This window comes from Hippocampus zosterae, chromosome 3 (genome assembly GCF_025434085.1).
Source record: "Hippocampus zosterae strain Florida chromosome 3, ASM2543408v3, whole genome shotgun sequence".
NCBI lineage: Eukaryota > Metazoa > Chordata > Actinopteri > Syngnathiformes > Syngnathidae > Hippocampus > Hippocampus zosterae.
The window spans coordinates 4,018,275-4,031,377 of record NC_067453.1 but is presented as its reverse complement, the minus strand read 5'-3'; the positions used below and the strand labels follow the sequence as shown (position 1 = coordinate 4,031,377).

The 13,103-nt window shown below is 42.4% G+C and overlaps 1 protein-coding gene across 2 annotated transcripts; it reads left to right on the top strand.

The window, feature by feature from the left end:
* The first annotated feature begins 587 nt into the window (after positions 1-587).
* meak7 (MTOR associated protein, eak-7 homolog) lies at positions 588-12,744 on the top strand. 2 transcript variants are annotated; one of them, XM_052060915.1, is made up of 9 exons: positions 656-810; positions 2,021-2,221; positions 2,338-2,589; positions 2,661-2,805; positions 4,244-4,458; positions 6,802-6,988; positions 8,751-8,869; positions 9,897-10,076; positions 12,387-12,744. In XM_052060915.1, exons 2-9 carry the CDS (start codon positions 2,057-2,059, stop codon positions 12,513-12,515), a joined length of 1,392 nt encoding a protein of 463 aa, XP_051916875.1. In that variant the 5' UTR covers positions 656-810; positions 2,021-2,056; the 3' UTR covers positions 12,516-12,744. The 2 variants fall into 2 exon arrangements, with proteins under 2 accessions (XP_051916874.1, XP_051916875.1); XM_052060914.1 differs by lacking the exon at positions 12,387-12,744 and having other exon boundaries at positions 588-671; positions 9,897-11,181.
* The last annotated feature ends 359 nt before the right edge of the window (positions 12,745-13,103 follow it).

The following is a 13,103-nucleotide window of genomic DNA, read 5'->3' as shown; positions in this document are numbered from 1 at the left end:
AAATTTTCAAAATTTTCTGTCAAAATTTTTCACGAACAACACACAGTCCAACAGTCCACTTGCAGTTCGAGCTGCATCTCTGGCTGGGCAAAATTAGCTTTGGCCCTGCTAAGGCTGCATGAAGGACTGGCTCCTTAGCTGCGGGAGAGCTTACAGGCGACACAATCGTTTTTTTGGCACGCTGTCGTCATCTCCTGGTTAGTATTGGAAATGCTGTCGGTTATAACTTCCGGTAATTCAAAATAAATGCTATACTTTAAAGGCCATTTTAAAACTAAAACCAAATAACCAGTCGTTTTTGTATATTTTGTAAACGTAATGGCCAAAAGAGACATGGACCACACGTCAACAAATGTATTCATAGTTTAGCTTTGCTTTTGTGCATGCATATATGTTGGATAAATGCAATTTATTTTCATTAACAAAGTAACAAAATAGTAAAAGCAAACATTTACAAAGACGTTCTGTTTCACCGTTGCCCTTGGCGCGCCCCCCCCCCCAAAAAAAAAAATATATATCATTTGTCCCTGACCTCCTCATTGGCCAATCACGAAAAAGCAGGTCGTCATTTGACAAATTACTGGCTGGTATTTGTGTCATGTTCCGCAACGTCCGGAAGTCGTGTGTCTGGTGGTTCGGAGTGACAACTGCTATTGGCTAATTGTTAAAAGGTTTGTGTATTTTCGTAGTGTGTCTCGTGTTGTCAAAAGCCATCCAGGTTCTTCGCTCGGAAAATACCCGCTGTGATACAAAGGAGCTTACTTGTCTCATTTCCTTGTGCAGTGTGCACCGAGATCGAGGCGGCTTTAGGTAGGGATCGCTAATGTATCGTTTGTAATGCTGCAGTTGTTGTATATTAAACCTCCGTGTGCCAGTGAATTAAAATGGTGCGGATCTTGAGTCTAAATTACCCAGGACATCAGACATTAAATCGTGCTTCTTCTCTTGCAGCATTTTTTTTGTTCAGTACACCTACCTACCTACCGACCGACCTACCTACTTTATTTCTTTCTTCCCAGGAGGTCACATTTCAAATCATGCGCCTTCTGTTCGAATCTCTCTCTCTCTCTCTCTCTCTCTCTCTCTCTCTCTCTCTCTCTCTCTCTCTCTCTCTCTCTCTCTCTCTCTCTCTCTCTCTCTCTCTCTCTCTCTCTCTCTCTCTCTCTCTCTCTCTCTCTCTCTCTCTCTCTCTCTCTCTCTCTCTCTCTCTCTCTCTCTCTCTCTCTCTCTCTCTGAGAGAGAGGTTTGTGTATTTCTTTTCTTTCCAGTGAAGAGACGTTACTTGTTAATTGGAAAAAAAAAATTAATATTAGTTCTTGTAACAATAGTTTTCTCATGAAAAAAAGCATTGAATGTTGGGCAGTTTAGATGTTTTTTTTGTCATTGTACTCTGAAAAGGCATTTTTAAAGGTAGAGTGTGTCAAGTTTAGTCACTTTACAAATTATCTCTGCTCTGTTGTGCTCATTTTTTTTAATTGCATACTGTTCATATGCTCATGTCAGTCGCTGATGGTGTGGTTGTACATTCGCCTGACATGTGTGACGTGGGATCACCTTTGTGTGTGCCCTGCAAATGACTGGTAACCAGTTCAGGGTTTAGTCTGCCTTTCGCCCGAAGTCAGCTGGGAAAAGTACAGGATGTTTTTTTTTCTTGTCTTGAAGAACTTGCACAAAAATAATTGCAAATTACATCACAATCACAAATTTTCGGAAAAAAATTGTTCAGCCCTAGTTGCAAATAAATAAATCATACCTTGTTTTTGAATCTATACGTTGCTCTTTGAGTCATCCAACATGAAAACAGGGTGTTCAGAACAGAGGAGCTTGAAAATAATGTAACGGGATTCATCACTTATTTCTCCAAACCCTTATCGTACTTGCTACTTTACTATTCCTCTTCGACGAGCACGGTAACCTTGATAGATTCTAGTTGGAAGCTCTAACATGTAAACAGAGGCACAAGGACTACAGAGCTTTCAAATAATAAAAAGAGATTCACTCCAAATATTTTTGTACCCAGCTCCATGCAAGCATCATGCCACGAATGTGACGTACCATGGGCAACAATGAGAGTGTGCTGGTACAAAAGCGACTGTCCCGCTTCCGTCCAGAAGATCGGCCAGTGATTCAAGGAGTGTTTGAACGCCTTCAAGGCAATGTCCCTGCAGGAGCCCAAAAGAAAACACCTGCAGGAAATACTCTCACCTTCGAGATGCTGCAGGTAGTATGATCCATATGAAGTGATTAAAAAAAAGAAAATGTTGATCTTTATAGCTACCAGAAAAAAAATATTTACTGAATATTTACATGCAATAGCTAATTGTTGTGTGTTGTCAGTCCTCCATGTGCATGCTGGCACCAGACTCCATGGTAAGGCGGACATACCATTGTATGTGTAGTATTGACTTTGGAACCACAGCAGTTGGCAAAGACAATCCAACCCCCGCTTCAGGAGTTTGTCGCGAGCAGTTGGTCATCTTCCTTGCAGACACCCTGCAGGGTACCGCAGAAGAACGAGCTCCTTTGATTATGGCTATGACCCTGGATGGAGCATGCTTCAAGGTCGTCACCTTTGAGCAATTATCAGAGGTGAGGAAATGCTCAGTCGAAATATACCGGTACTTGTTTTTGCATCCACCTGAGACATGTTTTTTTTATAGTTCTTACAGGATCTGATCTCTGCTGTAATTCATATTGTCGTCAATAAAGGACTCCTCCAGGGGTGGAAACCAGACAAAATGGGTGATGGCTCCCAGGGTGTGACACTCTTGGCAGAGCAGATGTGCTCAGAACTGAAATCCACAGGTAAACTGGTGACATTTGCAGTGTCTTTCGATTATGATTATAAAGACAGAATGAAGGTGTTGCAGGAGTGTTTGGATGCCCCTTGGCTGGTTTTATGTTTTTAATGTCACACCTTAGTGTGTGTAGGTTATTCAGCAAACCCAATTCCAATGACCTTGGGACTTTGTTTTCAACAGAAATAAAAATAACACAATGATCTGCAAATCATGTCCTATATTTAATTAAATACATTACAAAGACAAGATACTTCATGTTCAAACTGCAAAACTTTGTTTGAGCAACTTTAAACCGCTTAGCTAATCTCTACTGCAATTCTAATTTTTTTCCCTCTCAATTCTAATTTTTTTTCACAGATTCAAACATTTCAACTTTAAACTTTTCATCTCATCCCACCATTATTTTTTTTATGGTTTTAATGGTTATTAAAAGACAAAAATCATAATTTTTTTGTCTAATTCGAACCATTCCAACTTTAAACTGTTCATCTGATCCCGACCGCAAATTCTTTGTCCAAATTTCAAAATAAAAGCCGAAAATAGGATTGTCATCTAATTTCTAAATTTTTTTGACTGATTCACTTTTGAACTTTTCAGCGCATCCCAAAAGGTTGTTTTAAAATGTTTTAACTAAAAGCCCAACATTTTCCTTTTAAACATGTTGTTTTGATCTAATTACTACATTTTTGACCGATTTAAACACTTCACACTCTAAATTGTTCCTCTAATAAATGTTTTTCAAAACATAAAAAGAATAAAAGCCCCAAATAGTTTTTGTTTTGCTCCCTGAATTCCCAATTTTTTTTTGACTGACAAATGATTCACAAGCCGTTTCTCCGGAAATTCCATTGTGTAGATGTTGTTCTATTATTTTTTTTTTAATCATTGTTATTACGAGGCCGAATCGGTGACTTCTGCGGGGTTCCTATTGTTTCTGTAGAAAACATTTATATTTAATTTTATTATATTACACTCAATCATAAATTGCATTTTTGAGGACCTGCACATGAACAAAAATTCACCAATCTTTGTTCACACACTGAACCATATTTGTGCTGTGTGGGAGATGAATTTCTCCTGAATTTGTTGCTGTCTTTGGCCTTTTGTAAAGTTCATATTTTGTCTTATTTTATTCAACTCATGCTTGGGTATTTGTCTGATCATCTTCAAACGTTACATGTTTAATCAAAAGATGTTTAAGATGAAAAGTTATTGAAAATTTTCATCACACACTGTTGCAGTGACAGCTTGCAAAGAAAACTGTCTCAACGAAAAAAGGAAACTTTTATTCAAATCAAAATCTGCTTGGTAAAAGCCATGGGTGACTTGGCATTGAATGTTTGATTTTTCTTCATGTATTACAATTTGTTTCAGCTGTGTTTTAAATGCTGCGAATAAAGTCGAGTTGTGTGGGTTATGACAAAAGTGTTTTATCTTGAAAGACCAGGGAGGCTATGATGTTGCCTGTTTGGAGGACTGGATCTTTAGAGTACCCCAGGTATCTTTGTACCTGGAGATGTTGGTAGCTGAGGGACTAAACGTTTGGCTAAGTCTGCGGCCAGCACTCCCTCTGTTGCCTCCTTGTAAGGAGACACCCTGGAAAGATCTACGCCGGTGTCTGTTGGATATTCCCACCCTCATGTTTCTTGCACCGCAGGTTTGTGTCTGACACACTACAGCACTCACACTTTTGTTGCACCTTGAGTCACTTGAATTTTGAATACCGTATTTTTTTTACGACCATGAGATGCAAATAAGTTTTGAATTTTCTCCAAAATGAACAGGGCACCTAATAATGCAGGTCACCTTTTTTATGCACCGCATTCCAAAATCTGTCAATGATGTTGCATGACTTCAATGAGGGGTCCGCTTGACAGACTGATCTGCCGACATGATTGCCGACTTATACATAGGAAAGGAGGATGTAACTGAGGACAGCATGCCAACGTTAAAGTGGGAAGGGTGGGCGTGGAAGAGGACGCTAAAGGCACACCCACAGAAGGTGCCAGTTATGTGCATTGTGCAAAACAACATTGTGCTTGGGGCTTTCGCTTTATGAAACGGCGACATCTATCCATCCGAGCAAGGATGACCGTGGCGCAGCGACATCTGTCGGAATTCAAGGAAAACCTGGCCAATTTCTGATCCTACTACTGTAAAACGTGTAATGTTCTGTGTAACATTAAATGGAGACCCTTTTTGGGAGATTTTAATCCTTTATTCTGCCGCTTTGCCGGCCTCACTTCGGTCCCATTACCGACTGCACCGTTTTACCGTGCTTGCGTCCAATAATACAATGCGTCTTGGGTATGTGTTAAATACAAAATGGCACCCGTAACTGACACTATGCCTTTAACTACAGTGTGTCATATGGTCGAGAAAATACAGTGTCGACATCGATCATGACGATAGTTTTATTTTATGACTACTTAGGGCAGGGGTGGCCAACCAGTCAGAGACGAAGAGACAATTTTTTTACTGTGTTACTGCAAAGAGCCACATCATACCCTTCCACGCACGCGTGCTTGCGCACACGCATGCGCACACGCATGCGCACACACACACACACACCACACGTTTTTTGGCCAAAGATCGACTTTTGAAGCGACTGACTTCCCACGAACAACCCAATCGCGCAGGTGCAAACACACACACACACACACACACATACTCACGCGGGTGCCCACCAGTGTACTTGTGCACAAATGCACGCACACCACGATGAGCAACAATCAGAACACACAATGAACGACAGCTAAAGATACAAACAAAGAAATCTTTTTTACCCCACCCATTTCCTCCTCCTACCCCTTGCGGTCGACTTGGGACCAAATCGCTGGCTCCCGGTCGATTCTGATTGACGTATTGGGCACCCCTACCTCAAAATCTGAGGTAATTCGCTGACGAGCTTACCGTTTAGCGCATTTGTTTGCGCATGAGCGGTGATACAGTCATCTGATTGGTTGCCCTTTATGTCAATCAAGTAACGGGATTGATGATAGGCTGACGTAGTACGTTTTGTGTAGTTAGCACCTTTGTTTGAATGGCATCGTCACTGCCGAGGTGTTTTCTACGCTTGTCGTGTGAAAGCCCGACAGCCGCATTGAACCAGCCAAAGACCCGCATGCGGCTCGCGAGCCGCGGGTTGACCACCCCTGACTTAGGGAGTGAAAAAAAAAACAGTACCTGACACATAAATTCAAGCAACACTCTGTACAGCAATCATTTTCTAGAGCTTGAAATTGCTCGAGTGAAATTCACTCCCAGCTAGAGCAAAAGATGGACATTTGAAACGAACACGAGTTCATAATTTCACGAATCATCTTTGTCACTTTGTCCCAAAAATGTTGTACCAGTAGGTCAATGAATACAAATTTACATTACTTGTTGCTGTTTAAGATTGAAACATATATTACTAAATTCATTCATTCATTCATCTTCCGAGCCGCTTGATCCTCACTATGGTCGCGGGGGGTGCTGGAGCCTATCCCAGCTGTCTTCGGGCAGTAGGCGGGGGACACCCTGAATCGGTTGCCAGCCAATCGCAGGGCACACAGAGACGAACAACCATTCGCACTCACACTCACACCTAGGGGCAATTTAGAGTGTTCAATCAGCCTGCCACGCATGTTTTTGGAATGTGGGAGGAAACCGGAGCACCCAGAGAAAACCCACGCAGGCCCGGGGAGAACATGCAAACTCCACACAGGGAGGCCGGAGCTGGAATCGAACCCGGTACCTCCGCACTGTGAAGCCGAGGTGCTAACCACTGGACTACCGGGCCGCCCTATATTACTAAATACAGCGATTAATTTCACATTGTGTTAAATGTACAATGCAGTACAATCCTTTCAGTAAATGCATCTGTGACTTTTCTCTTGTTTGCATTTAAGTAATTTGACAGTACAAATAATCGTAATCAACCATTTTAGGCACGAGAATACTGATATGAAGTGACTGTGTCATGTTGTTTCATCATACAAATGTTTAAACTTTACAGCTGCCTGACAGATGTAATGCACCATGGAGACTTGTGTTTTCCACACTGTTGCATGGTGAGAGCTTCACAAGGATGGTGGCAGGTCTAACTAAATGTGGGCCCACCTTGCTGCTCATCAAAGACACAAAAGGACATGTTTTTGGTGGCTTTGCCTCCCTCAGCTGGGAAGTCAAACCACAATTCCAGGGTGAGAAATGGATCTGTCATATCAACATTTTATTTTATATTTTTATTTTATTGCACTCTTAAGCGCAAAATGAAATTGTCATCGGTCAAAAAGTGGCCAACACAAATGCACAATTCAATTGGGGGTGGGGGACGGGCACACAAAACCCGAGTATGTTTGTGTGTGTATGTGTGTATATGATAAACATTATATTGGGCCATCAGATGAAATTTACGGATATAATTATATACAGTTTCTCTGTCTCTCTCGCTGTGTGTGCATGTGTATATATACTGTATATAAAAAAAATGTATATCCTCGTCTCACCCCTCGGGTGGTGTCCGTCCCTCATTCAGCTTGGGTCCTCTACCAGAGGCCAGGAAGCTTGAGGGTTCTGCGCAGTCTCCTTGCTGTTCCCAGCACTGCACATTTCTGGACTGAGATGTCCGATGTTGTTCCCGGGATCTGTTGCAACCACTCATCCAGTTTGGGGGTCACTGCCCCGAGTGCTCCGACCACCGCAGGCACAACTGTCACCTTTACCTTCCAGGCTCTCTCCAGCTCCTCTCTGAGCCCTTGGTATTTCTCGAGTTTCTCATGTTCCTTCTTTCTGATGTTTCCATCGCTTGGGACCGCTACATCCACTACAACGGCTTTCCTCTGCCCTTTATCTATGATCACGATATCGGGTTGGTTTGCCATTACCATCTTGTCAGTCTGGATCTGGAAGTCCCACAGGATCTTCGCTCTGTCATTCTCCGCCACCTTCGGAGTTGTTTCCCATTTTGACCTTGGGGTTTCCAGTCCATACTCAAGCACAGATGTTTCGATAGACTATGCCAGCCACGTGGTTGTGGCGTTACATGTAGGCTTTCGCTGCCAGCATCTTACACCCTGCAGTTATGTGTTGGATTGTCTCAGGTACCTCTTTGCATAACCTACACCTTGGGTCTTGTCTGGTGTGGTATATCTGGGCCTCAATGGCTCTGGTGCTCAGGGCCTGCTCCTGAGCAGCCAGGATGAGTGCCTCTGTGCTGTCCTTCAGGCCAGCCCTCTATAGCCACTGATAGGACTTCTTGAGATCAGCCACTTCAGTTCTGGTCCGGTGGTACATCGCGTGTAGGGGCTTGTCCTCCCATGATGGTCCCTCTTCCAGCGCCTCATCCTCTGTTCCCCATTGTCTGAGACATTCTCTGAGTACGTCATCCGTTGGAGCCTTCTCCTTGATGTATTCATGGAGCTTGGATGTTTCATCCTGGACAGTGGCTCTCACACTCACTAGTCCCCAGCCTCCTTCCTTTCGGCTTGCGTACAGTCTCAGGGTCTTTGGGACCCTCCATTCATGGTTAGGAGCTTTCGGTCGGGTGTTAACGTCCGTGGTCTGAATCTCTTCCTTTGGCCACCTTATTATACGTTCAGGGTATCTGATCACTGGCAGGGCATAGCTGTTATATATAAAAGTATACTGTAGAGAGGTATATGGTATATAGATATCTGGATATGTGTAACATATGTACATATATCACGGGATCAAAATGTATTTTTAGAACTGAATAACAATAATTGAACAAAATTATTTCCACCATTTGGGGTCAAAATCAATTGATGTTGCACTAGGGCAGTAACAAAACTGTCAAAAGGGCGGGTAAAAATGAGGAAGTAACAAAATGTATTTCGTTGCTGTGGAATGATTTGAATACTGTGGGTAATCGGTTCGTCGTTCTGTCATATCTTCATAGTGTATATTTTTGTGTTGCCTGTGTGTGTGTTGGTGCTTGTCCAGGTGACTCCAGGTGTTTCCTGTTCTCTGTGTTCCCCAGACTGAGAGTTCATACAGCTACAGGTTACAACCAACACTTTATGTACCTCAACCAGAAGCAGCAGACCATGCCCAACGGACTGGTGAGACAAAACTTTGACAGTGCACGCTGTACTGTAACTTAATTTGAGCTAAAATATTAAATGTACAGTTAGTTTATGAGAATGCGCAGTATCTCTTGTTACAATACAATACTATACATGCTGATTTATATAGCGCTTTCACAACAGCGGCAGCTGTAACAAAGCGCTTAACAAAACAGTTAAAATAAAGTGAAATAATAAACAAGCTAGCGGCCCGGTAGTCCAGTGGTTAGCACGTCGGCTTCACAGTGCAGAGATACCGGGTTCAATTCCAGCTCCGGCCTCCCTGTGTGGAGTTTGCATGTTCTCCCCGGGCCTGCGTGGGTTTTCTCCGGGTGCTCCGGTTTCCTCCCACATTCCAAAAACATGCCTGGCAGGCTGATTGAACACTCTAAATTGTCCCTAGGTGTGAGTGTGAGTGCGAATGGTTGTTCGTTTCTGTGTGCCCTGCGATTGGCTGGCAACTGATTCAGGGTGTCCCCCGCCTACTGCCCGAAGTCAGCTGGGATAGTCTCCAGCACCCCCCGCGACCCTAGTGAGGATCAAGCGGCTTGGAAGATGAATGAATGAATGAATAAACAAGCTAAACATGCTTAACTGTACGGAGTAGACAAGCGCAAGTGGTCAGATTTGAATAACTAAGTATTTGGTTGCTCTTTATAGAGAGAGGGTAATGTTCAAACTTTAAATAAAAAGCACACCAAACACCCTTCGAGCATGAGGCAGGAGAAGAATGTGATTTACTCCCGGCAAATCAACAATAACAACAAAGCTCACTTTGCACCCAATCCCTTTGGCCCCTCCGATCGGCGAGCCCATGTTGCCTCTTCGGGCAATAAAAATCCTGACCTTACTCTGCACATATAATTTCCAACAGTGGATCAGCTGGTGCAAAGAAAGTAAAAGTTCTTCTTAGTTATTTTCTACAATGTATCTTTATGTGCTCAAACTTGAGTTATGCATCATTATTTTTAAAAGTCCAATTACATTTTGTTTTGAAAATGCGTTTTGTTCATTTCTTTACCAGGGCATGGGCGGCCAGCATAGCTACTTTGGGCTATGGTTGGATAGTGATTTTGGACATGGTCACAGCCGTGCACGGCCAAAATGTACTACCTTTGGAAGCCCTCAACTCTCGGGAGATGAGGACTTTATTTTGGATTCAATGGAAGTATGGGCAGTTGGAAAGCCCCATGAGCCGGAGGAGGTAAGAGCACCCAATTCTCATTATCTGAGGACAAATAAGCTTCTTCTTCAGCCTGCAGGGTGTGATGCGCAATTCATATTTTTGTTAAATCCAATCTTTTTAAGTACTCATTCACATTACAGAAAGAAGGTGGGAGGAGGTAGAAATATTTTGGTGATATGACATAACGCTCCTCAACCACCTCATATAATGGAGACTCCTACAAAAAACACAAGGTAACGTCAAAAAAAAAAGAAAAAAAAGGGGGGGGGGAAACTTTCTCCTTGGCTGAATTTCTACTCTCACCACAAATATCGAGTTCACACCTGATGTTTCAAGTGGGATTAAATAAAGTCAAATGTAAAGACAACCAGTGTTTCTCAAAACACCTCTGCAAATTCATAGACGATGTTATCGTTTCTCAAGGAATCTCAACTACCTGTGCTGAGTGCGTATTGGTCTTTTGATGAATAGGTCGGATGTGTGCAGATGAGTGTTCATACTGCAAAAGCATTACACACATATCCGATTTAGATGCAAACCAAACAAAATAAACCTAGGATGGATTAGAAAAAAAATGGTATTGTACTCCACACTGCATGAAAAAGTCAGATACGTGTTCCATATGGGAAAAAATATCAGAATTGAGTTGCGGTGCAAAATTGTCATAGCAAGATTCTTTTAATGCTACGGTATGTACAGGAAATAAAAATTTCCCACAGACATAAGAATAATTAATTATTCTAATTCTAATAATAATAATAATAAATCAGGTGTGTCTAAGTCCGGTTCTTGACAGCCCATATCCTGTCTGTCCCAACACACATATTCAAATGGACAGGATCCTTATCAGGCTTCAGTAAAGCTTGCTGATGAGTTGATCATTCAAATTAGGAGTGTTGGAGGAGGGAAACATCCAAAAGAGGCCGGATAGGGGCTCTTGAGGACCGGACTTGGGCACACCTAACCCAAATGAAATAAATACAGTGATCCCTCGCTATTTTGCGGTTCCTTTATCGCGGCTTCAGTGCATCGCGGATTTTTTCAAACATATTCATAAAAAAAAAAAAATACATTTAAGTCCGCAAACGGTCCGCGAGAAGCAGCAAAAGTCAGCAAAACAACAGCGAGTCACATAGAGCAACTTACACAGTACTACATGTAAATGTTTACTGTATTTTGTTATTCATACACTAACCTAACCTAACTTATACGTGTTTAAATCCATTAGTATATAGTAATGTTAATTACTACAAAATTTACTTCTATACAATTAAATTTGGCCTCATAAATATTTTTTATACTCATACACATGTACATGTACATTTACAAGGGGGGTTTGCTACTTGACGGATTTTTGTTTATTGTGGGTGGTTTTGGTCCCCATTAACCACGATAAACGAAGGATTACTGTATGATAATAGGATTTCAACATACTCAAAAATATAAATTAAAATCGATATTTACAATAAATGTCATTATCTATTCATTGTGTCGGATGATTATTCGGTCACTCATTCACTGCAGTGTGCTTTTATTACGTCAGTCATGCTACGCCAAAAGTTATTGGGCACACGAGTTGAGTGGGCCATTGCACACTCGTAAATTACAGAAGACCGTCAATGTAGTAAGGCACTCAAGAATCCTACTTCTATTTAGAAGTGAGTTAACATACTGTTATTTTCTCGGTCAAGGGTAGCTAACCAGTCAGAAACGAAGAGCCATTTTTTTACTGTGGTACAGCAAAGAGCCACATTATACACATGAGCACACATAAAGATCACCACATCCTTTCTTCTCTCTCACACACACACACACACACGGACCTCCGCTCAGCCAGATTTATTGTAAATGTCACACACCAACATTTTAATGATGGAAATTGACTCCTACAGTACTAAGACCACAGGCCAGTCATTTTCAAGAATGGATATTGTGTGCACTGTCTCACAAACACACAAACTCACCCTTAGAGATAAGGTGAGAAGCTCAGTTATCTGGGAGAGGCTCGGAGTCGAGCCGCTTCTCTTCCACATCGAGGGGAGCCAGATGGGGTGGTTCGGCCATCTGATTAGGATGCCTCCTGAACACCTCCTTGGTGAGGTGTTCCAGGCATGTCGCACTGGCAGGAGGCCCCGGGGACGACCCAGGACACGCTGGAGAGACTATGTCTGGCCTTACCGGTTTTTGACTTATCGGGGCCGGGTCGCGGTCCCCATTAACCCCGATAAGTGAGGGAACACTGTACACTGATCACCAACATCCATCTGTTTCCATTTCCCACCTGTAATATTAATAAATGCAATGCAATGTTTTTATTTTCCGCTTCAGGTTGAAGAAGGTGTGGGTAAGGGGAGTGTCTTGGACAGGGATCCAGAGGTCCAGGCCATCATGGAGATGACGGGCAGGAAATTACATAGCCAGGGTCTCAGGGAGCCGGATGAGGACCAGAAGCACTAAAGGTCACCCAGCTGTCACTTTATCTGGGCCCATAGAAGATCTGATGGGGATGCAAATTTGTCATCATCTACAGTATTTTAATCTACCTTTAAACAATGATTTCACGTCTTCCTAGCCTGTTATTGTAATTAATGACATTGTGTTGTACACCAATTAAGCAAAGCCTGGCATTGTATCTTGTATGTAACAAGTGTGTTTCGTACAATCAAAATACAGTCATACAAACAAACTTCCAATCGCATTTCTCACAGACGACACTTTTATGTCTGATTAACATGGCAAAAACATTTCACTGTATGTATGATATGTATAGTATTTATTGTATTTGATCGTCCCTTAAATTGAGGGGAACCCCCTCCCAGACATGAATCTCCACCTACACAAAGACTTCTTCCAATGAGCAGGCGTCTGTTTTCTAATTAACGTAAGAAATATCCCACTCGGATTGTCCCAGTTCCGACCTGAAAGCGTTCGAGGCCACTGACAACAACAAAGATGGCTGATTCTGAAACTCTACATCGGAAGGCGTATCGAATCCAGGACCTTTGTAATCCGAGGCGAACCACCGTGCCACCCCAAACTGTCATT